A 16,710-nucleotide genomic window follows, 5' to 3' on the forward strand; every position below is an offset into this window, starting at 1 on the left:
ATGATTGCGGGCGCTTGCAGTGTCGGATTGTCGGACTATCAGATTATCAGTTTGTAATTGTTGTAAATTGTCATGTTATGTTGTGTAGTGTGTGAATATACCGTATGATAAATTGTAAAATGTTTGTCATATATTACTAGACAAATAGGAAAATACGTATATAGTAATTAAACTGTGGTTTCAGTGGAAATCCTGTACGTAAATTCAAAATACTTAGGAGCACTTTTTCTACCCAATGTGGCATTACGTACAGGATTTCCACTGAAACCACAGTTTAATAACTATATACATATTTTCCTATTTGTCTAGTAATATATGACATTTTACAATTTATCATACGGTATATTCACACACCACACAACATAACATGACAATTTACAACAATTACAAACTGATAATATGATAGTCCGACAATCCGACACTGCAAGCGCCCGCAATCATATTTTGTGTGTATTTTATTTTGTGTGTGTATAATGTATTTTGTGTGTATTTTATTTTGTATGTATAATGTATTTGTGTGTGTATTTTTATTTTGTGTGTGTATTTTTATTTTGTGTATAATGTATTTTGCGTGTGTATTTTTATTTTGTGTGTGTATCATGTATTTTGTGTATTTTATTTTGTGTGTGTATTTTTATTTTGTGTGTATAATGTATTTTGTGTGTGTATTTTTATTTTGTGTGTGTATCATGTATTTTGCGTGTGTATTTTTATTTTGCGTGTGTATTTTTATTTTGTGTGTGTATAATGTATTTTGTGTGTGTATTAATATTTTTATTTTGTGTGGTGGCCCTTGTGAGCCACCGTAGTTTCGAAATTTTTATCGACTAAAATCAATAAACCGAACACATTTTAAAAACTTTCCGAAGATTTCACTTCGCCGTCGCCGTTATAGATAATTTGAATCTTGCTATCAAAAGAAAAACTGATTTCATTCACCGAGTAAAGTAAGTTTGAACTTATGTTAATGTACTCATATTATTTGATAACGGCTTTCAACCATGTGTTACATTTGTTCCCGGTCTCATCGGGGAAATCATCTTCAGAAACTCTTGATAATTTATCTTGCCCTGCATTTTATCGTCCAGCATGGTAAGCAGATCAAGAACCTCGTCTTCGCTTACCACAACGTTACACAGCAGTAAGACTGACCGAAACTCGGAAATATTCAGGTAGCCTTCATTGAGTTTGTCCAACTTCTTGAACGCCCGCCTTAAAGCCATCCACTCGTCAGACAACTAGAACATTAGAAGTAATTTTGATCAAGATGGGGATGTGTGGTGAGATACATAGTCATGCACGCTCGGATAACTGTACAGACATAGAAAAATTCATGAGAAAAGTAATTTTGATCATGGTATATAAGATACATCGTCAATGCATTACAGTGTATACTTTGCATGATAGCTTATAAAGAGGACTAAAGCCAAAGAGGAAAGTATGTAAACATTTCAAAACTGAGCAAAATGCACGGTTTTTCACCTTTTCTTTAAGTCTCACAGTCAGTTTTTTTTCCTTTCTTGTATCTTGAAGCTACACGCAAGATATAATGTTAATGATATGGTATGGTACGCTACGCTATGGTATGCTATGGTATGGTATGCTATGATATGCTATGGTATGCTATGGTATGCTATGGTATGCTATGATATGCTAGGGTATGCTATGGTATGCTATAATATGCTATAGTATGCTATGATATGCTATGGTATGCTATGATATGCTATGATATGCTATGGTATGGTATGATATGCTATGGTATGCTATGATATGCTATAGCATGCTATGATATGCTATGGTATGATATGATATGCTATGGTATGCTATGATATGCTATGGTATGCTATGGTATGCTATGATATGCTATAGTATGCTATGATATGCTATGGTATGATATCCTATCGTAAGACAATCTCTAAATAACAAACGTATAAGTTACTTTTTTCTGCACGTCCTCATATGTACGTTGATGGATAGCGTGAAGCAACGTTGAGTATTTCTGTACCTGATAGTCTCGCTGTGTCATTATTCCCTGCATGTTGTCGTCACGGCGATGACGTCGTCGCGAAAACTGGTCCAGAAGAGAGTTGTAGTTGACTCTAACGCATTAAAAGATCGTAATACGTAGTTGCATGAAAAAAAGTATTTCCAAATACAAAATTGATAACTCAAACGGTATTTCAAATTTTGGAGGGAAAACATATCATTCTCTTACTTCTCTCTTATTTTCAGGAAATTAAAAATTGGCCAATGGTTAAAATTTCAATGTCTGCTAACTTTGCTGACCACACCGGTGCATTGTGCATGTTTCGCTGTTGGGAAGTTATGTTACCAAAAATCTAAGTACATGTTTCGCTGTTGAGAAGTTATGTAGCCAAAAATCTAAGTACATGTTTCGCTGTTGGGAAGTTATGTTGCCAAAAATCTAAGTACATGTTTCGCTGTTGGGAAGTTATGTTGCCATAAATCTAAGTACATGTTTCGCTGTTGGGAAGTTATGTTGCCAAAAATCTAAGTACATGTTTCGCTGTTGGGAAGTTATGTTGCCAAAATCTAAGTACATGTTTCGCTGTTGGGAAGTTATGTTGCCAAAATCTAAGTACATGTTTCGCTGTTGGGAAGTTATGTTGCCAAAATCTAAGTACATGTTTCGCTGTTGGGAAGTTATGTTGCCAAAAATCTAAGTACATGTTTCGCTGTTGGGAAGTTATGTTGCCATAAATCTAAGTACATGTTTCGCTGTTGGGAAGTTATGTTGCCAAAAATCTAAGTACATGTTTCGCTGTTGGGAAGTTATGTTACCAAAAATCTAAGTACATGTTTCGCTGTTGAGAAGTTATGTAGCCAAAATCTAAGTACATGTTTCGCTGTTGGGAAGTTATGTTGCCAAAAATCTAAGTACATGTTTCGCTGTTGGGAAGTTATGTTGCCATAAATCTAAGTACATGTTTCGCTGTTGGGAAGTTATGTTGCCAAAAATCTAAGTACATGTTTCGCTGTTAAGAAGTTATGTAGCCAAAATCTAAGTACATGTTTCGCTGTTGGGAAGTTATGTTGCCATAAATCTAAGTACATGTTTCGCTGTTGAGAAGCTATGTAGCCAAAAATCTAAGTACATGTTTCGCTGTTGGGAAGTTATGTTGCCAAAAATCTAAGTACATGTTTTGCTGTTGAGAAGTTATGTAGCCAAAAATCTAAGTACATGTTTCGCTGTTGGGAAGTTATGTTGCCATAAATCTAAGTACATGTTTCGCTGTTGAGAAGTTATGTAGCCAAAAATCTAAGTACATGTTTCGCTGTTGGGAAGTTATGTTGCCATAAATCTAAGTACATGTTTCGCTGTTGAGAAGTTATGTAGCCAAAAATCTAAGTACATGTTTCGCTGTTTGGAAGTTATGTAGCCAAAAATCTAAGTACATGTTTCGCTGTTGAGAAGTTATGTAGCCAAAATCTAAGTACATGTTTCGCTGTTGGGAAGTTATGTTGCCAAAAATCTAAGTACATGTTTCGCTGTTGGGAAGTTATGTAGCCAAAATCTAAGTACATGTTTCGCTGTTGAGAAGTTATGTAGCCAAAAATCTAAGTACATGTTTCGCTGTTGGGAAGTTATGTTGCCAAAAATCTAAGTACATGTTTCGCTGTTGGGAAGTTATGTTGCCATAAATCTAAGTACATGTTTCGCTGTTGGGAAGTTATGTTGCCATAAATCTAAGTACATGTTTCGCTGTTGGGAAGTTATGTTGACAAAAATCTAAGTACTTAAGATCTCCTTTTTTATGCACCTTGTACAACACTAAGTACAAATACATGTTACTTTTAAAGTACTTGCAGGTATGAATCATTTCCACCAAATTGTTATTACTTTTGAAGTAATCGCGTGGCTTCGTTGCCACGTGACGGTTTTTCCTCAGAGCAAATCAAACAGTAATTTTTTTGTTTTTGGCGCGAAAATTTGTAGCGTTTGTAGGGGAAATCGTCAAATGTCAATACTCCGTTTGATCATTTATATTCTTACCTTTCCTCGGCGACCTCAAACTTCCTAACTATCATCTCTGCTTCGTGATCGTTGATTTGCACGCAAAACCTTTGAATGATTTCCTGCGTTAACAAACAGGAAGACGAAATGGTTCATACGTCAAACTTAAGCGTTCAACCAAATATACGTGTTTTTAAAGATGTAATTGATTTCTGTAGAGAGACACTCTCTGTCATTTCGATTTTAAAATTCGTTGCATAACAGTACCACATACGTCAGCCGTGACCCCCATCAATTTACTACCGTGTGCTGCCCTTAGTTACACCCACTTTACCTTCAAGTCGTCCTTGCTGACGTAACCAGTCCCTCCCGGATCCAATGACTTCAGATCAGCTTGCAATTTCTCCCAATTTAAGCCAAAATTTGATCGCAGTTGACCGTATAACATGTCAACGTCGCTGTTCAATTTGTTCGATCGCATCATAAAATCGCTGTCGCCTTTTCTGGGAGGCGAATTTTTAGCATTGGGATAAGCTAACGAGAAAAATAGTACAAATTACGTCTGTGTAAAACAGCTGGAGTATTCAACCGTCTCAAGCTTCAAATTCTCTTTAGTGAACATTCTGAAGGGGGTCTAAATCGACTCAAGCGGGGCACATCAGGGGAGAGGGGGGAGGAGACGTCACACTTTCAATCTTTTTTTGGGATGTGATCACTTCCACGGCTTCAAAAGCTAACGATCACTCTGAGCTACGTTCTAATTTTATACCTTGATCAGATAAACTGCCACCGAAATGACGTATGAACTGTGAAAATTCCAACATTCGTTTCTGATCGGTCAGCAGCGTGCCCCATAATTGCCGTATATCTTTCTTCTCGAACTCCACTCCGAATCTACGAAAAACAAAAAATTAACTGACCGCTCCTTTCTTCAAGCCTTTTTCTTCCGTATATAATTCTCTCATGGCGAACTTACCGTCTCAACAATTTCGCAAACATATCCTGCGTGAAGCGTTTCGTATTAAATTCGTCAATTTCGTAGAAAACCTACAAGAACAACGATCAAAAGACACAAGCAACCATTCACCGTGATGTGATTAAAACAGTTGGGGGTATGTGTGACACTCTTGCATAATATGTCAAAAAAGTCTGTACATGAACTAATGAACAACAAAAAGTCGGTCCAATTGTTAGCTAAAAGTCAGCCCCAGCTCCCAGAACGTAAAACCATCCCCCGGTTGGATGAGCAACAACCGACCAGGTTTTGGAAAATACGTGTGAAAGTCGGTTCAGAAAGTGATAGAGCTTTAAAATTGTACGTTTTTCAAATAAAATACAGCCACTGTAAATGTTAGACCCAGCCCAATAACGTTTTTGGAATGTGCGCAAAACTGTACATGGAAAGATTTGATTTTCAAGCAGTTTTATGTGGTTATTTCGAACGGAAAATTTTCTTTCATACCTCTTGAACTTTACGGAGATCTTCGTTCAATATTTTTCGTATCGTTATCTTCATTTCCTCCAACGTTTTCCCTCTATTATTCGTAACTGGAGTTTCGGGCGTCGTGGCTGCTTGAAGAGCATGGGATTTCGACGACGATTCCCTTGTGTGGCTATCCTTTCCATCGTGAGATGCAGAATTCTCGTCGAAAAGCGACAGTTGCTCTCTGGGTGAAAACAACAAAACTGTCAGAGCAGGTCCGGAGCTACGAGGGCGTGTAGGGCGAGGAAGAATGGGAATAGTGGTAGTATTGGCAAATTGTTCAGATAAGTCGGCAATCAATGCAAAGTTGTGAATAGTCGTGTTTAGTCATTCAAATGCAGCTAAGTTAGCGCTCTCCTCAAAGATTTTCGGCTGATCGCTCTACGATAAGAATGACTTCAATCAAAACCCACAAGCAAACTGATTTGAAATGCTTGGATAACATAACCTTTGATAATCATCCATAGTATCGGGGGTGAGTTTCAACTCTAAACAACCTACATATTATATGAGAGTACTATCTTCGCTCATACTTCGCATCGAAGTTGGACATAAACTGTACGTAATGAACCATGCCATCTTCATCTAATGGAACAGCATTTAGAAATTTTTTCCAGTCGTCATCGGACATTCCCAAACTAAAGCGACTTTCTATGGCAGCTCGAAACTGCTCCTGAGTGACCAGTCCTTCGCCTTTACGATCTATTTTGCTAAAGAAATAGGAAGCAATTTCACCAAGATCTCTTGGAAGCACAGACTGCAGGTCATAGGGTTGTAGAGGTATAGTTAGTTTGATGCACAAACACTAGATACACTTTTAAATTTCGAGCAACAATGTTCGTTAGTGGCAGAGATTTAAGCTAAGCCATTGATTGTGAATTTCAAAAAGCCCAGAGTATCGCCGATAGACTTGTGTTCATGGTAAATACATCCATGAAGAGGCTGTTGAAACATGTTTTGACTAAGCCTAAATCTTCAAACAATGTGTCCTCAATTTGCCAAACTTTTACAATTGAGAAATAAAGCCTGGTCTAACTTACTGTAGTGTTCCTAGAAGGCTTAAGAATTCTCTTTGAAACAAATCAATTAGCTTTGCTTCCACAACTGACGTAGTCGAATCTTTGCTTTCCACATCTGTTTTATGGTATCTGTAAGAAACGATGCCATCGCGAATTTGCGGTACGTCAATTTTATAGCGTTTTTCATCGAGGGTAATGGGTTACCTGTGGAGAGGATTCATCAGTATTTTATGTGCCACACCAGTTTCGCTCCGATCTTGAAAACGCCGCAAAAACTCTTTGTAGGGCACTTTCGAGTCTTCGAACTGCACGCCACATCTGTAAACACATTTCATTGCATTTCTTATCAAATAACGAAGTGATGTGTACACGACGTAAAACGGAAACAAAAGACTAGAAGAAAGAACTCTTGCTGCTAAATTCGTACAAGTAGATTTAGTCTTAACAGTCGGCAGACGTTGACAAGTGATGAGTTGTCTGCCGAAATGAATCGTGTCTCAAATTTTTAAGACAGTTCTTTTCAGAACTTTCGAGTTAATTGATGTTTTAATTCTAAAACAGTTCTTCTCAGACGGTTTTTCTTCGTTTGCTCTTGATTTTTCTTGCTTCGCTCTTGGGTTTCGCAGTTTTCAAAACTATCGGGAACTCTAAAAATTTTTGGCCATTCACCATATGGCAATTGCGCTTTCCAAGGCAATATTTATATTTATCGCCATGGCAAATCCTCCTTTTTTAAATTCGCAGAACTCGAACGCCCGGGCACTAAGTATACATAATAATACTGACCATACCTTACAAGGAAGTCCTCGGCTTGTTTTTCCGAGCTCAAATTCAACTCGAATTCTTTGAGAACCTTGATAAAGTCATTTAAACCGACTCGTCCAGTTCTATCCAAATCCAATTCCCGAAAAGCGTGCTTCATATCCGAGCAACCTTCTCGGAACTTCCTTTTCAGCCACCGCTCGATATCCAGCGAGTGCTGACGCTCCGTTTCAAGTTTTCTAGGCGATCTTTCACGGGAAGCCCTTTCTCCATCTTCAACGTTCGTTTTCAGACTTATACCAAGCTTAAGCAATAACTGTTCACCTACAAATATTAATGCATAACGGTGCACAAGAAATTACGCACAACTGCTGTCGAGTTTTGCAACAACGCAGGATGGAGAACACAAAATTCTTTACTCGATTTAGTTGGAATAGGGGTGGTCCATTTAGTTAGTTTGCAAAGAAGGGGCATGTGGTGCATGCGTAGATTTGTGTGCAGTCGGTATAAAACTATTGTTTTGTATGAATATAATTTTGCTTTCGCATGCCATTTGTACATATTTAAAAGCATTGCGCGTGTCAATAGATTACCTAAACTTGCTAAGATAACAGATATCAGTAAACATAGCAAGAATGGACATTTGCCCTAAGTTCGAGAGTCTAATTTGAAGTAGCAAAGCACGTTTGCGTACGAAAAGGGAGAGGGCTAGACAATATTGTACATTTGTGTACAAAGGGGAGAGGGGTGTTTAAGTTTGAAAGAAAATTGAGTATGTTCAGAATGGACTACCCCACAATGTATATTTCTAGTTTCTGTTGTACGATAATTTACGATCAGTCGGGGTCACCTTTAACAACACCGATGTTTTCGGTGTCATATTTTTGCCACAGTTTCTCGAATTCGACGTCGTCCATTGGGAAACCATGTTTATTGAGTGCGTTTCGAAACTCCAGTTTCAAAAGTCTTCCGTTTCCACCTGGATTGACTTGTGGAATGAGATCCGCCAGGTCCAGAAATCTCCAAAAGAAAGTGTAAAATATCAGCTTTGATTTCCTGTTTCTCGAAAACAGACATCTCGTTTTCTTGACACTCAAGATAAAGCAAGAGTTTAGAGACTGACAGAGTAGGTGATGTTTCGTCTTTATTCCAAATTGGTCTGACGTCGTCCTCGCGTGGAATAAAGATGATCTATCACATACTCTGACTCTGAACTCGTGCTTTATCTTTAATATCAACAAAACGAGATGTCTGCACTCGGAATCTGTTTTATTTTGTTTTAACCGAAGTCTTCGGCTTGTTCTATTAATATCTGTATAAAATGATTTCATTTACTTAAACAAATTTGAAACATTCTCATATTCGCCGATTGTAAAGCCATCGTATAATTACATGGTTTCAATCGTGTTATTTTTTTGTTATATACACGTTTCTGGAAGAAAAGTCGATACCTTTGCCTGGCTTTTTCCTTTAATTGTACGTGTACTTGAGAGGCTGTCATGTTATGAACTGTTCTCGACTGCAGTTCCAACCATTCGGGCAGTTCACTTGCTTTCTTTTTCTTAAAATGCAACCCGAAAATATTGTCGTGAAAACGAAAATTTTTTTCATTTCCCACTGTCGAACAGATTAACCTTCCTGACCTTCGCTTGTGCGGTGAAAGCTGCATAGAATTCATCTATTGACATCGACTTTCTCATGTCTAAGTCCAGCCTTTCATATAAGATGAAAAGACATAAAGAGAAACGATAACAAAATACATAACTTATACAATGCACAAGCTGCACACCATGGGCGTAACTACCGAGGGCTCAGACAGGGCGAATTCAGGGGCCACGTGACCCGAAGGGGTTCATAAGCTCGAACATACCGAAGTGGAAGAAACGTTTGCGCAGAAATCGTCTGCATAAAAAATGAAATTTGAACACTAGAGAGAATAGTCAGCTGCCTCTAAAAATATTTTAACCAAGGGCCTCCATATGCACAAATGCCAAAACAATTAATTTCCTACTTAGGTGTATGGAGAATAAATACCTGACCATCAAACGATTGAATTGACTCAAAGTGAGATTTCTACCGATGAGTCGGCTCACGATTCGCGCGAGATTGTCCCTGTTTAAAGAGCATTCGGCGACAGTGTGAAAGATTTGAACGATACGTTAGAAACTAGAATCACGTTGAAGCAATACCTCGTCACGATTCCTCTACCCTCGGTATCATATTGCCTGAACGTCTGTTTTATTTGATGGTAACTCGAGGTCAGTTTTTCTCTGATTTGAGATTCGATCTGTAAATTTGACATAAACGTGTCACCCACGGTACGAGGAAAGATTCACGGTCGAGAAAGTTTGTCCCAATGCTAAGGTGCTTTCTGTATTACCTCATCAATTGTCAAATTTTCCTTCAATGCAGCGGTACTAATATGGGAATGCTGACTTTCCGATCGACTTGCAAGCGCCGCGCGGTTACCTAAACAAAAGCATACATATTATATCAACTTCTACGTCTTTTTCATAGATCTGTGCACAAAGCTCTCGTCACCAAATATTGGAATGGCCGGTTTAGAGTGGTCGTTTGCGTTTTTAACCATGGCTGTTTTTTCGGAAGCAGTTCGTAGTTCGGGTAAGTTGGTGCCGTTCTCATTAGCTCGCGAGCCCCGAGAAGATTTTGTGAGACGCCATGGGATTTCATCAGCAGTTATGGGACGTAGTCGACAAACTTTTTCAAGTTCGCAGCGCACTTGAGAGCTAGCACCTTCTCCACGAGAAAAGTCTCTAACTGCGATTTTCTCCGGACTATTCAAACGCGACAATGGATGGCCAATCGCTGGGAGGTTGGTTGTCGCCATGTTTGACTTGACCAAGAATGAGCTGTACTGGTAAGCTGCTTCAGTGTTTGAGAAAGAAATGCAGCATGAGCTTTCGGCAGGTCATCTGTTTGTCGTAGGGATTTTGTATACAAAAGACCGTATCGCTTGGCAACCAATTGGGAGCTCAATTAGCTGCTCACTAAATAATCGGCTTATGTTTCAATCTTTTAATGCATGTAAATGCGCAAATTTTACGAATCAAGAGAACAATTTTATTTTCAATTAAGTAAGTTTAATTATAAACTATAAAGTACAGATGACAAGTGTCGGAAGGCTGTAGCCTTTATATTATATAAATACACAGAATCGAAGAAATAGCTGGGTCAGTGAAGTCGGGAATTAATGAGCAGATGACAGAAAATAAAGTGAAAGTTTAAATGTGCACACTACAACATTCATATTATATAGGTTGTCAATACTTCCGTTAATGGGACAAGGAAAAAACAGAAAGAAGCAACAAAGTAGTTATGATTTTATCATCTATGGTGAATAAATTGAGACCGGCATTTCTCGACTGCATTTACGATGTCGTAGGTAGAGATGGCTCGTATGTTCTCCTCGTTCAAGCTTAACAAGTCCTCGTAATTTTGATCGTCGCTACGTAACAAGAAACACGAAATATAGCAGTCATTCGCTAGACGGAGTAGGGTGCATGATATTTTTTACATGTTCGCTTTATCATCGAACCGTATACATCGACACAAAAACTTACCAATCAATGCTGTTAAAGCATTCTCGAAGACACGACATGGCTGCGCAGCGACCTATGTGAAATGCGTTTAATTAAGACTTAAGAACCTGAAGCTTGTGTAAGGGGTCATTATTAAAACCTTCCTTTTACAAAAATGGGCATTTCTATTGGGAAAATGGGTGGTTCTAAAACCTAAAATGGGAATTTCTATTGGGAAAATGGGTGGTTCTAAAACCTAAAATGGGCATTTCTATAGGGAAAATGGGTGAATCTAAAACCTAAAATGGGCATTTCTATTGGGAAAATGGGTGAATCTAAAACCTAAAATGGGCCATTTTATTGGGAAAATGGGTGGTTCTAAAACCTAAAATGGGCATTTCTATTGGGAAAATGGGTGGTTCTAAAACCTAAAATGGGCATTTCTATAGGGAAAATGGGTGAATCTAAAACCTAAAATGGGCATTTCTATTGGGAAAATGGGTGAATCTAAAACCTAAAATGGGCCATTTTATTGGGAAAATGGGTGGTTCTAAAACCTAAAATGGGCATTTCTATTGGGAAAATGGGTGGTTCTAAAACCTAAAATGGGCATTTCTATTGGGAAAATGGGTGAATCTAAAACCTAAAATGGGCCATTTTATTGGGAAAATGGGTGGTTCTAAAACCTAAAATGGGCATTTCTATTGGGAAAATGGGTGAATCTAAAACCTAAAATGGGCCGTTCTATTGGGAAAATGGGTGAATCTAAAACCTAACATGGGCATTTCTATTGGGAAAATGAGTGGTTCTAAAACCTAAAATGGGCATTTCTATTGGGAAAATGGGTGGTTCTAAAACCTAAAATGGCCATTCTATTGGGAAAATGGGTGGTTCTAAAACCTAAAATGGGCATTATTATTGGGAAAATGGGTGAATCTAAAACCTAAAATGGGCATTTCTAACATGAAATTTACGACAAAAATATTTTGGATTTTCCAAAAATGAAAATGACAAAACATTCAACATCTATCATCTTGTAAAACGGTTCAACTCAGGAGCTAATGTATGACACTGAACAGTAAAATTTTCCTAAAATCAAACACGCAAACTCACATATTTCTTTTAAGTCACTTCCGGAGCATCCTTCCGTCAGGGAAGCAACGTGTTTAAAATCTAAGTCGTTTTCCACCTGTTAAGAAAAGCATGCATCGAAATGCAACTTTATTTTCTTTTAGTCGGCTAACCAGACATCAATTGTGTAATTGAAGGAACGTAATGATTTTGCAATAGACCTTCTCGTTCTTCAGTACGATTCCTAAAATCTCTTCTCTTTGTCGTTCGTTCTGCATAAACAAAAAACATCGAAACATAAAGTTCTCTATACATACCGTAAACTACCTGTATACCCTGTTTATAACTTCCAATGATTTAAACCCAATCCCTTAGATGTCTAACTACCGTGTCAAGGTGAGGCAAGAACGCCCCCTTGAAAGGTGGCAAGAAGCAAAACTCAAAATGAAAAATAAGGTAAAAGAAGATTTAAAAACCCAATCCCATCAAACATTTTAAAAACTGAACTTAGACTATCAACTTTGCCACTGTATATAAACTCGGGAAAAGCAGATATTAGTCGTAAATATTGTCAGTTTTGCCACCTTTCAAGATGGCGGCTTCTCTCACACCGCATGTAACTATAGAATTTTGGCGGAGTCAGATATCGAGTAGATTGAGTTCTAGGTCATTGATACGTTCATAAGCCCTTTTTCACGAGGTTTTACACGGGGGAGGGGAAGGGGGTAATGCATGAACTATATATTACAGCAGTGATCTGTGAACATTACACTATTAAATATATAGGCTATAAGTTGGGCTTCTCTGTGGAAAGATTTAAGTGTATTTGAATGATCGTGGTCGGCTCACTCACACGAGGGATGTGCATGGAGGGGCTTATAGACGGAGGTTTACGAAAGTCTAAATGTCGCAAAAAGAAACGGGCATACAGGGAGAGAGAAACCTCTTTCAATCGATTTCTCGAACAACCTTCACTTATGGTATAGATTACACAGATTTCGAAGTATATACGAGATGATTTCAAATTGCATTTCAAATTCCAGGTTTCTACTAACGGGTAATCCGATGTGAAATGTTGCTACCATTCGACGTAAGATTGCCGTATCGACATCTTCTGGTCTGTTGCTTGCTCCCATTACCATGACTTGACTTTCACCATCAGTAACAAGGCCTGAAATAAACGAAAAATCCTTTCAATCAGACCGACATTTAAAATTGTCAAAAAATATATGGTGAGAACAGGTCAGTGTAACATAGCTTAGCTGGCAACGGGCGGAATTTCACGGGCTACTTTACGTTCCACGGCCTGATTCATATAATAGAACCAACAAAGAGAAGAATCAACAGAGAAAGGACCAACAGAGGAAGAACCAACTGAGAAAAACCAACGGAGGAAAGACCAACAGAGGAAGAACCAACAAAGAAAGGACCAACTGAGGAAAGACCAAAACGGAACAACCAACAGAGGAAGCACCATTAGAGAAAGGACCCACAGACAAAGAACCAACAGAGAAAGAACCAACAGAGGAAGGACCAACAAGGAACAACCAACCGAGGAAGCACCATTAGAGAAACGACCAACAAAGAAAGAACCAAGAACGGAAGAACCAACATAGAAAGAACCAACATAGAAAGAACCAACAGAGAAAGGACCGACAGAGAAACGACCAACAGAGAACAAACAGAGAAGGAAAAAAGAACTAATTTCTTTCCTTTATCAGCATAATTCAAATCATTTTCAAAACCATTTTGCAACAAAGATTCTATTGAAAGACTCATAGTAACTTTTTTATGTAACAAACAAAAAAAACAACATATAAATTTGTGTTTCGACTCAAGTATTTTTAATTCAGCTAACGGTATACTACGCATGCGTCTTGCTGAAGTTCATTAAAATTTGAAATGGAACATTCCAATCGTTGATCCACACACAATCAATCTTTCTGGAATAAACTTAGTAATATACTTGCTGAAATTTTCAGCTCGACAAGGAATGATTGCAAAAATGAACCCAATCCATTTGATCATTTATCGCACGAAGTACCATCGTATATAAAATCAATAGTGAACCTACCATCCCATAAGTTCATGAACTGCGCTTTCACCATGGCTGTCACCTCGTGGTCGCTGATATTCCGACTTCGTAGAAACGAATCTAGCGAACACGAACATGGAATAAGATGTAAAATTTTCAAACTACCCACAAAGAATCAATAGTTTGCTGAATGACAGAAGTCAAACAGTTTTGACAAATTCGAATTCCAAAGGTTTGCATGCCAGGTTGAACGGACAAACCTATCTCATCAATGAATATGATACAGGGGGCCAATTTCTTCGCCTGGTAACATAAAATGAAATCATAAAAAAATCCATTGCGAGTCGCCTCTTTCCACCAAATTCAAATCATACTTACAAGAGAAAACAGTGCGGCCGTCAATTTTTGCGATTCTCCATACCATTTATCGGTCAGAGTTGCCACTTGCACGTTGATGAAACGACATCCTGATGCAGAACACCAAAATATGCATAGTTCAATGTATTATATGATCAATATTTACAAACACAGACTCACAAAACTTCTTTGTAAAGTAATCTAGACGTGCGAAGAAATTTTATCAATTTCGGTTATGTTTTTTGTTGAAGAAACCTTGGTTAGGTTAGGTTTCTATACTTCTTTTGGATAAGGAAAAACAAAACAAATATTCAGCACAAGCCAAGGTATGCTAGTAGTTTTGAATGCATAGCCAGATTTTCTATCAAGGGGAGGATGGGGTGGGCAGTTACAAGGCATGGCTGCATATTGGACAATGTAATGTAAGTAAAATATCAAAAGTGTAATATTTTATTGGGGATAGGGGGCAAAATTCTTGAGGGCCTGACCCCTGACCCTCCTCTGGCTACAAAACTCTGCTGATTGCTTTGAATCACAGGAAGCACTGAAGTGCTTTATTCTCTGGACATTTTATTTTTTTGAAACACGTCTGTTTGCAGAAGGATGGGCATTTGGCAGCCCTTAAACGAAAAATAAAAATGAAACTCTCGGTTCTTTGGCCGTGAACTTTTTTTGGTGCATAAAAAGAATCGGAAGAACTTATTTTTCAGTGAACCTTGCATTGCTCTAAAGTAATTGTTTGCAATTTTGACAACATTGGGTCATCACCTGCTGTTTTTGCCGTTGCTTTGGCTATCATAGTCTTGCCACATCCTGGAGGGCCATACAGCAGCACACCTGTAATAACAACAACAACTTTAGATTCCAAATGCTTATGATTCAACTTCTCCTACTCAAATTTCCATACCTTTCGGCGACGACAGAAGAGACGACTTAGCAAACAGAGACTTTTGCCGCATTGGAAAAATAACTGTTTCCTAAAATGAAACTAAAGATGACCCTTGAAAATGAACTGAATCTTGTCTGTTTACATCAAATATGAAAAATACACAAAAGTACTCAAACATGTTGCTGGCAGACAGTAAACATATAACATGCAAATGGCAACAAATGGTTGCGTAAATAACTGATGATTTATGGTTTGTTCATGATTAACAATTGTAAGCACATTAGAAGAATCAATTGAAGGCAAATTAGGATCACCCAACCTTCAAATCTTTGATGAGACCATCCAGGCCACCAATGTCAGCCCAAGTAATTGACATATTCAATGGGTCAACCAGAGTAGATGCAAGTGCAAGTTCATGGTCTGTTAACTAATTTAAAAACATTGTTAACAGAATACTTCAATTTTTTTGACGAAGGATTCAATTTCACAATGGCAAAGCCAGGTTTATTTAGTCCTGCTGTGTAAATTTTTGTGTGTTAACTCACTGGAAAATATTACATTTATAAAGAAATGAATATGATGATGATCTAAAGTTTATATATGCGCTGGCTTCATCACTGCAATGTCAGTATGCTTTGTGTCTTATGTACATAAATAAAGAAACATGTGTTTATACATGGAACTCTTTCAACTAGAAAGGTTATTTTTTTCAATCTGATTTGCTCCATGAGAAGCCTATTAGAGGCAGTATGTGCAACCACCTTAGATTTCTAATTAGCAGAGTAATTATAGATTAATAAGAATTAACAAAAGGACTATGAAAAATGAATAAACGGTCCACAGATTTGATCAGGCTGTGTGAGGAGGAAATACTGACATCTCAAAAATGTCCCTTAAGTCTTTGGTGAAGAATGTTTTTTAAACTTCAGGAAGTATTTCCTTATATGGACATCCAAGTTAGTAAATGACATTAGTATATATAATAATATATTTATTCAAAATGTGCTTGTTTTCTGCCAATTCCCACACTTAATGAGGTCAAGAACGCATCACTTTTACTCATCTTACTTTGATGCCTTCTAATCCAATCTTTATCAGTAACTGCTCAGCCTGCAACAAAGGAAAAAGACAAAATTCAAACTCTTATCTCAAGCTCGTTGTCCATAAGTTGGAGCCGTTGTTATATACAACAGAAAATAACAAAAGCGTTGTCTCAGAAACGTTTGCCAACGTTGGCCAGCTGACCTCTTCATGGGTTAACTGCCCAGGTTTCTTTTTCGTTGGATCCAAACTGTCAAATATGAACTTCATGCCGTAATACACCATCGCAGACAGCAAGCCTAACGTTACGAATGCTGTGATTTGCTTGATGTGCATTGCTAAACATATGATTCAAGGAGGATTATTGACTAAACTCGGTCTGTTTCCATGTTGTAAACGCTCTAGCTTTCAAGATACTTTTGCTTTCAGTTCTCTGATTATTTGTGATATATTGAGTGGAATCTGTACACTGGGGAAATATTGAAGTTGCGCAATCTTTGTATTGGATAATTGCATAATCTTGAAATTTGCGGATGTT

At 37.9% G+C, this 16,710-nt stretch overlaps 2 protein-coding genes across 2 annotated transcripts; both read right to left on the reverse strand.

Annotated features, from left to right (window-relative positions):
• Positions 1–913: 913 nt before the first annotated feature.
• On the reverse strand, positions 914–10,254 carry LOC124453765 (EF-hand calcium-binding domain-containing protein 6-like). Its single transcript, XM_047004620.1, has 19 exons — positions 9,782–10,254; positions 9,621–9,709; positions 9,430–9,527; positions 9,275–9,352; positions 8,884–8,953; positions 8,692–8,801; positions 8,091–8,260; positions 7,270–7,564; positions 6,683–6,796; positions 6,500–6,607; positions 5,993–6,169; positions 5,439–5,643; positions 4,953–5,023; positions 4,746–4,870; positions 4,311–4,510; positions 4,016–4,098; positions 2,006–2,099; positions 1,483–1,533; positions 914–1,238 (listed from the first exon to the last, which is right to left on the reverse strand). Exons 1-19 carry the CDS (start codon positions 10,086–10,088, stop codon positions 996–998), a joined length of 2,688 nt encoding a protein of 895 aa, XP_046860576.1. The 5' UTR covers positions 10,089–10,254; the 3' UTR covers positions 914–995.
• A 44-nt stretch (positions 10,255–10,298) lies between these two features.
• On the reverse strand, positions 10,299–16,657 carry LOC124453769 (outer mitochondrial transmembrane helix translocase-like). The gene is made up of 13 exons (XM_047004623.1): positions 16,377–16,657; positions 16,200–16,241; positions 15,451–15,558; positions 15,150–15,219; positions 15,011–15,079; positions 14,264–14,352; positions 14,146–14,188; positions 13,925–14,005; positions 12,906–13,021; positions 12,072–12,122; positions 11,893–11,968; positions 10,822–10,873; positions 10,299–10,706 (listed from the first exon to the last, which is right to left on the reverse strand). Exons 1-13 carry the CDS (start codon positions 16,506–16,508, stop codon positions 10,586–10,588), a joined length of 1,050 nt encoding a protein of 349 aa, XP_046860579.1. The 5' UTR covers positions 16,509–16,657; the 3' UTR covers positions 10,299–10,585.
• Between the last annotated feature and the right edge of the window lie 53 nt (positions 16,658–16,710).

Source organism: Xenia sp. Carnegie-2017, unplaced genomic scaffold (genome assembly GCF_021976095.1).
Source record: "Xenia sp. Carnegie-2017 unplaced genomic scaffold, XeniaSp_v1 HiC_scaffold_25, whole genome shotgun sequence".
Taxonomy (NCBI): domain Eukaryota; kingdom Metazoa; phylum Cnidaria; class Anthozoa; order Malacalcyonacea; family Xeniidae; genus Xenia; species Xenia sp. Carnegie-2017.

Coding starts and splice junctions, on each gene's coding strand:
- LOC124453765 (XM_047004620.1), bottom strand. CDS start 10,088: ATGGCGACAACCAACCTCCCAGCGATTGGCCATCCATTGTCGCGTTTG. Junction 9,353..9,429: donor GGTAGAGGAATCGTGACGAG/GTATTGCTTCAA, acceptor CTCTTTAAACAG/GGACAATCTCGCGCGAATCG. Junction 1,534..2,005: donor TGACACAGCGAGACTATCAG/GTACAGAAATAC, acceptor TCTTGCGTGTAG/CTTCAAGATACAAGAAAGGA.
- LOC124453769 (XM_047004623.1), bottom strand. CDS start 16,508: ATGCACATCAAGCAAATCACAGCATTCGTAACGTTAGGCTTGCTGTCT. Junction 16,242..16,376: donor GGCAGTTAACCCATGAAGAG/GTCAGCTGGCCA, acceptor CCTTTGTTGCAG/GCTGAGCAGTTACTGATAAA. Junction 14,006..14,145: donor CATATTCATTGATGAGATAG/GTTTGTCCGTTC, acceptor CGTGTTCGCTAG/ATTCGTTTCTACGAAGTCGG.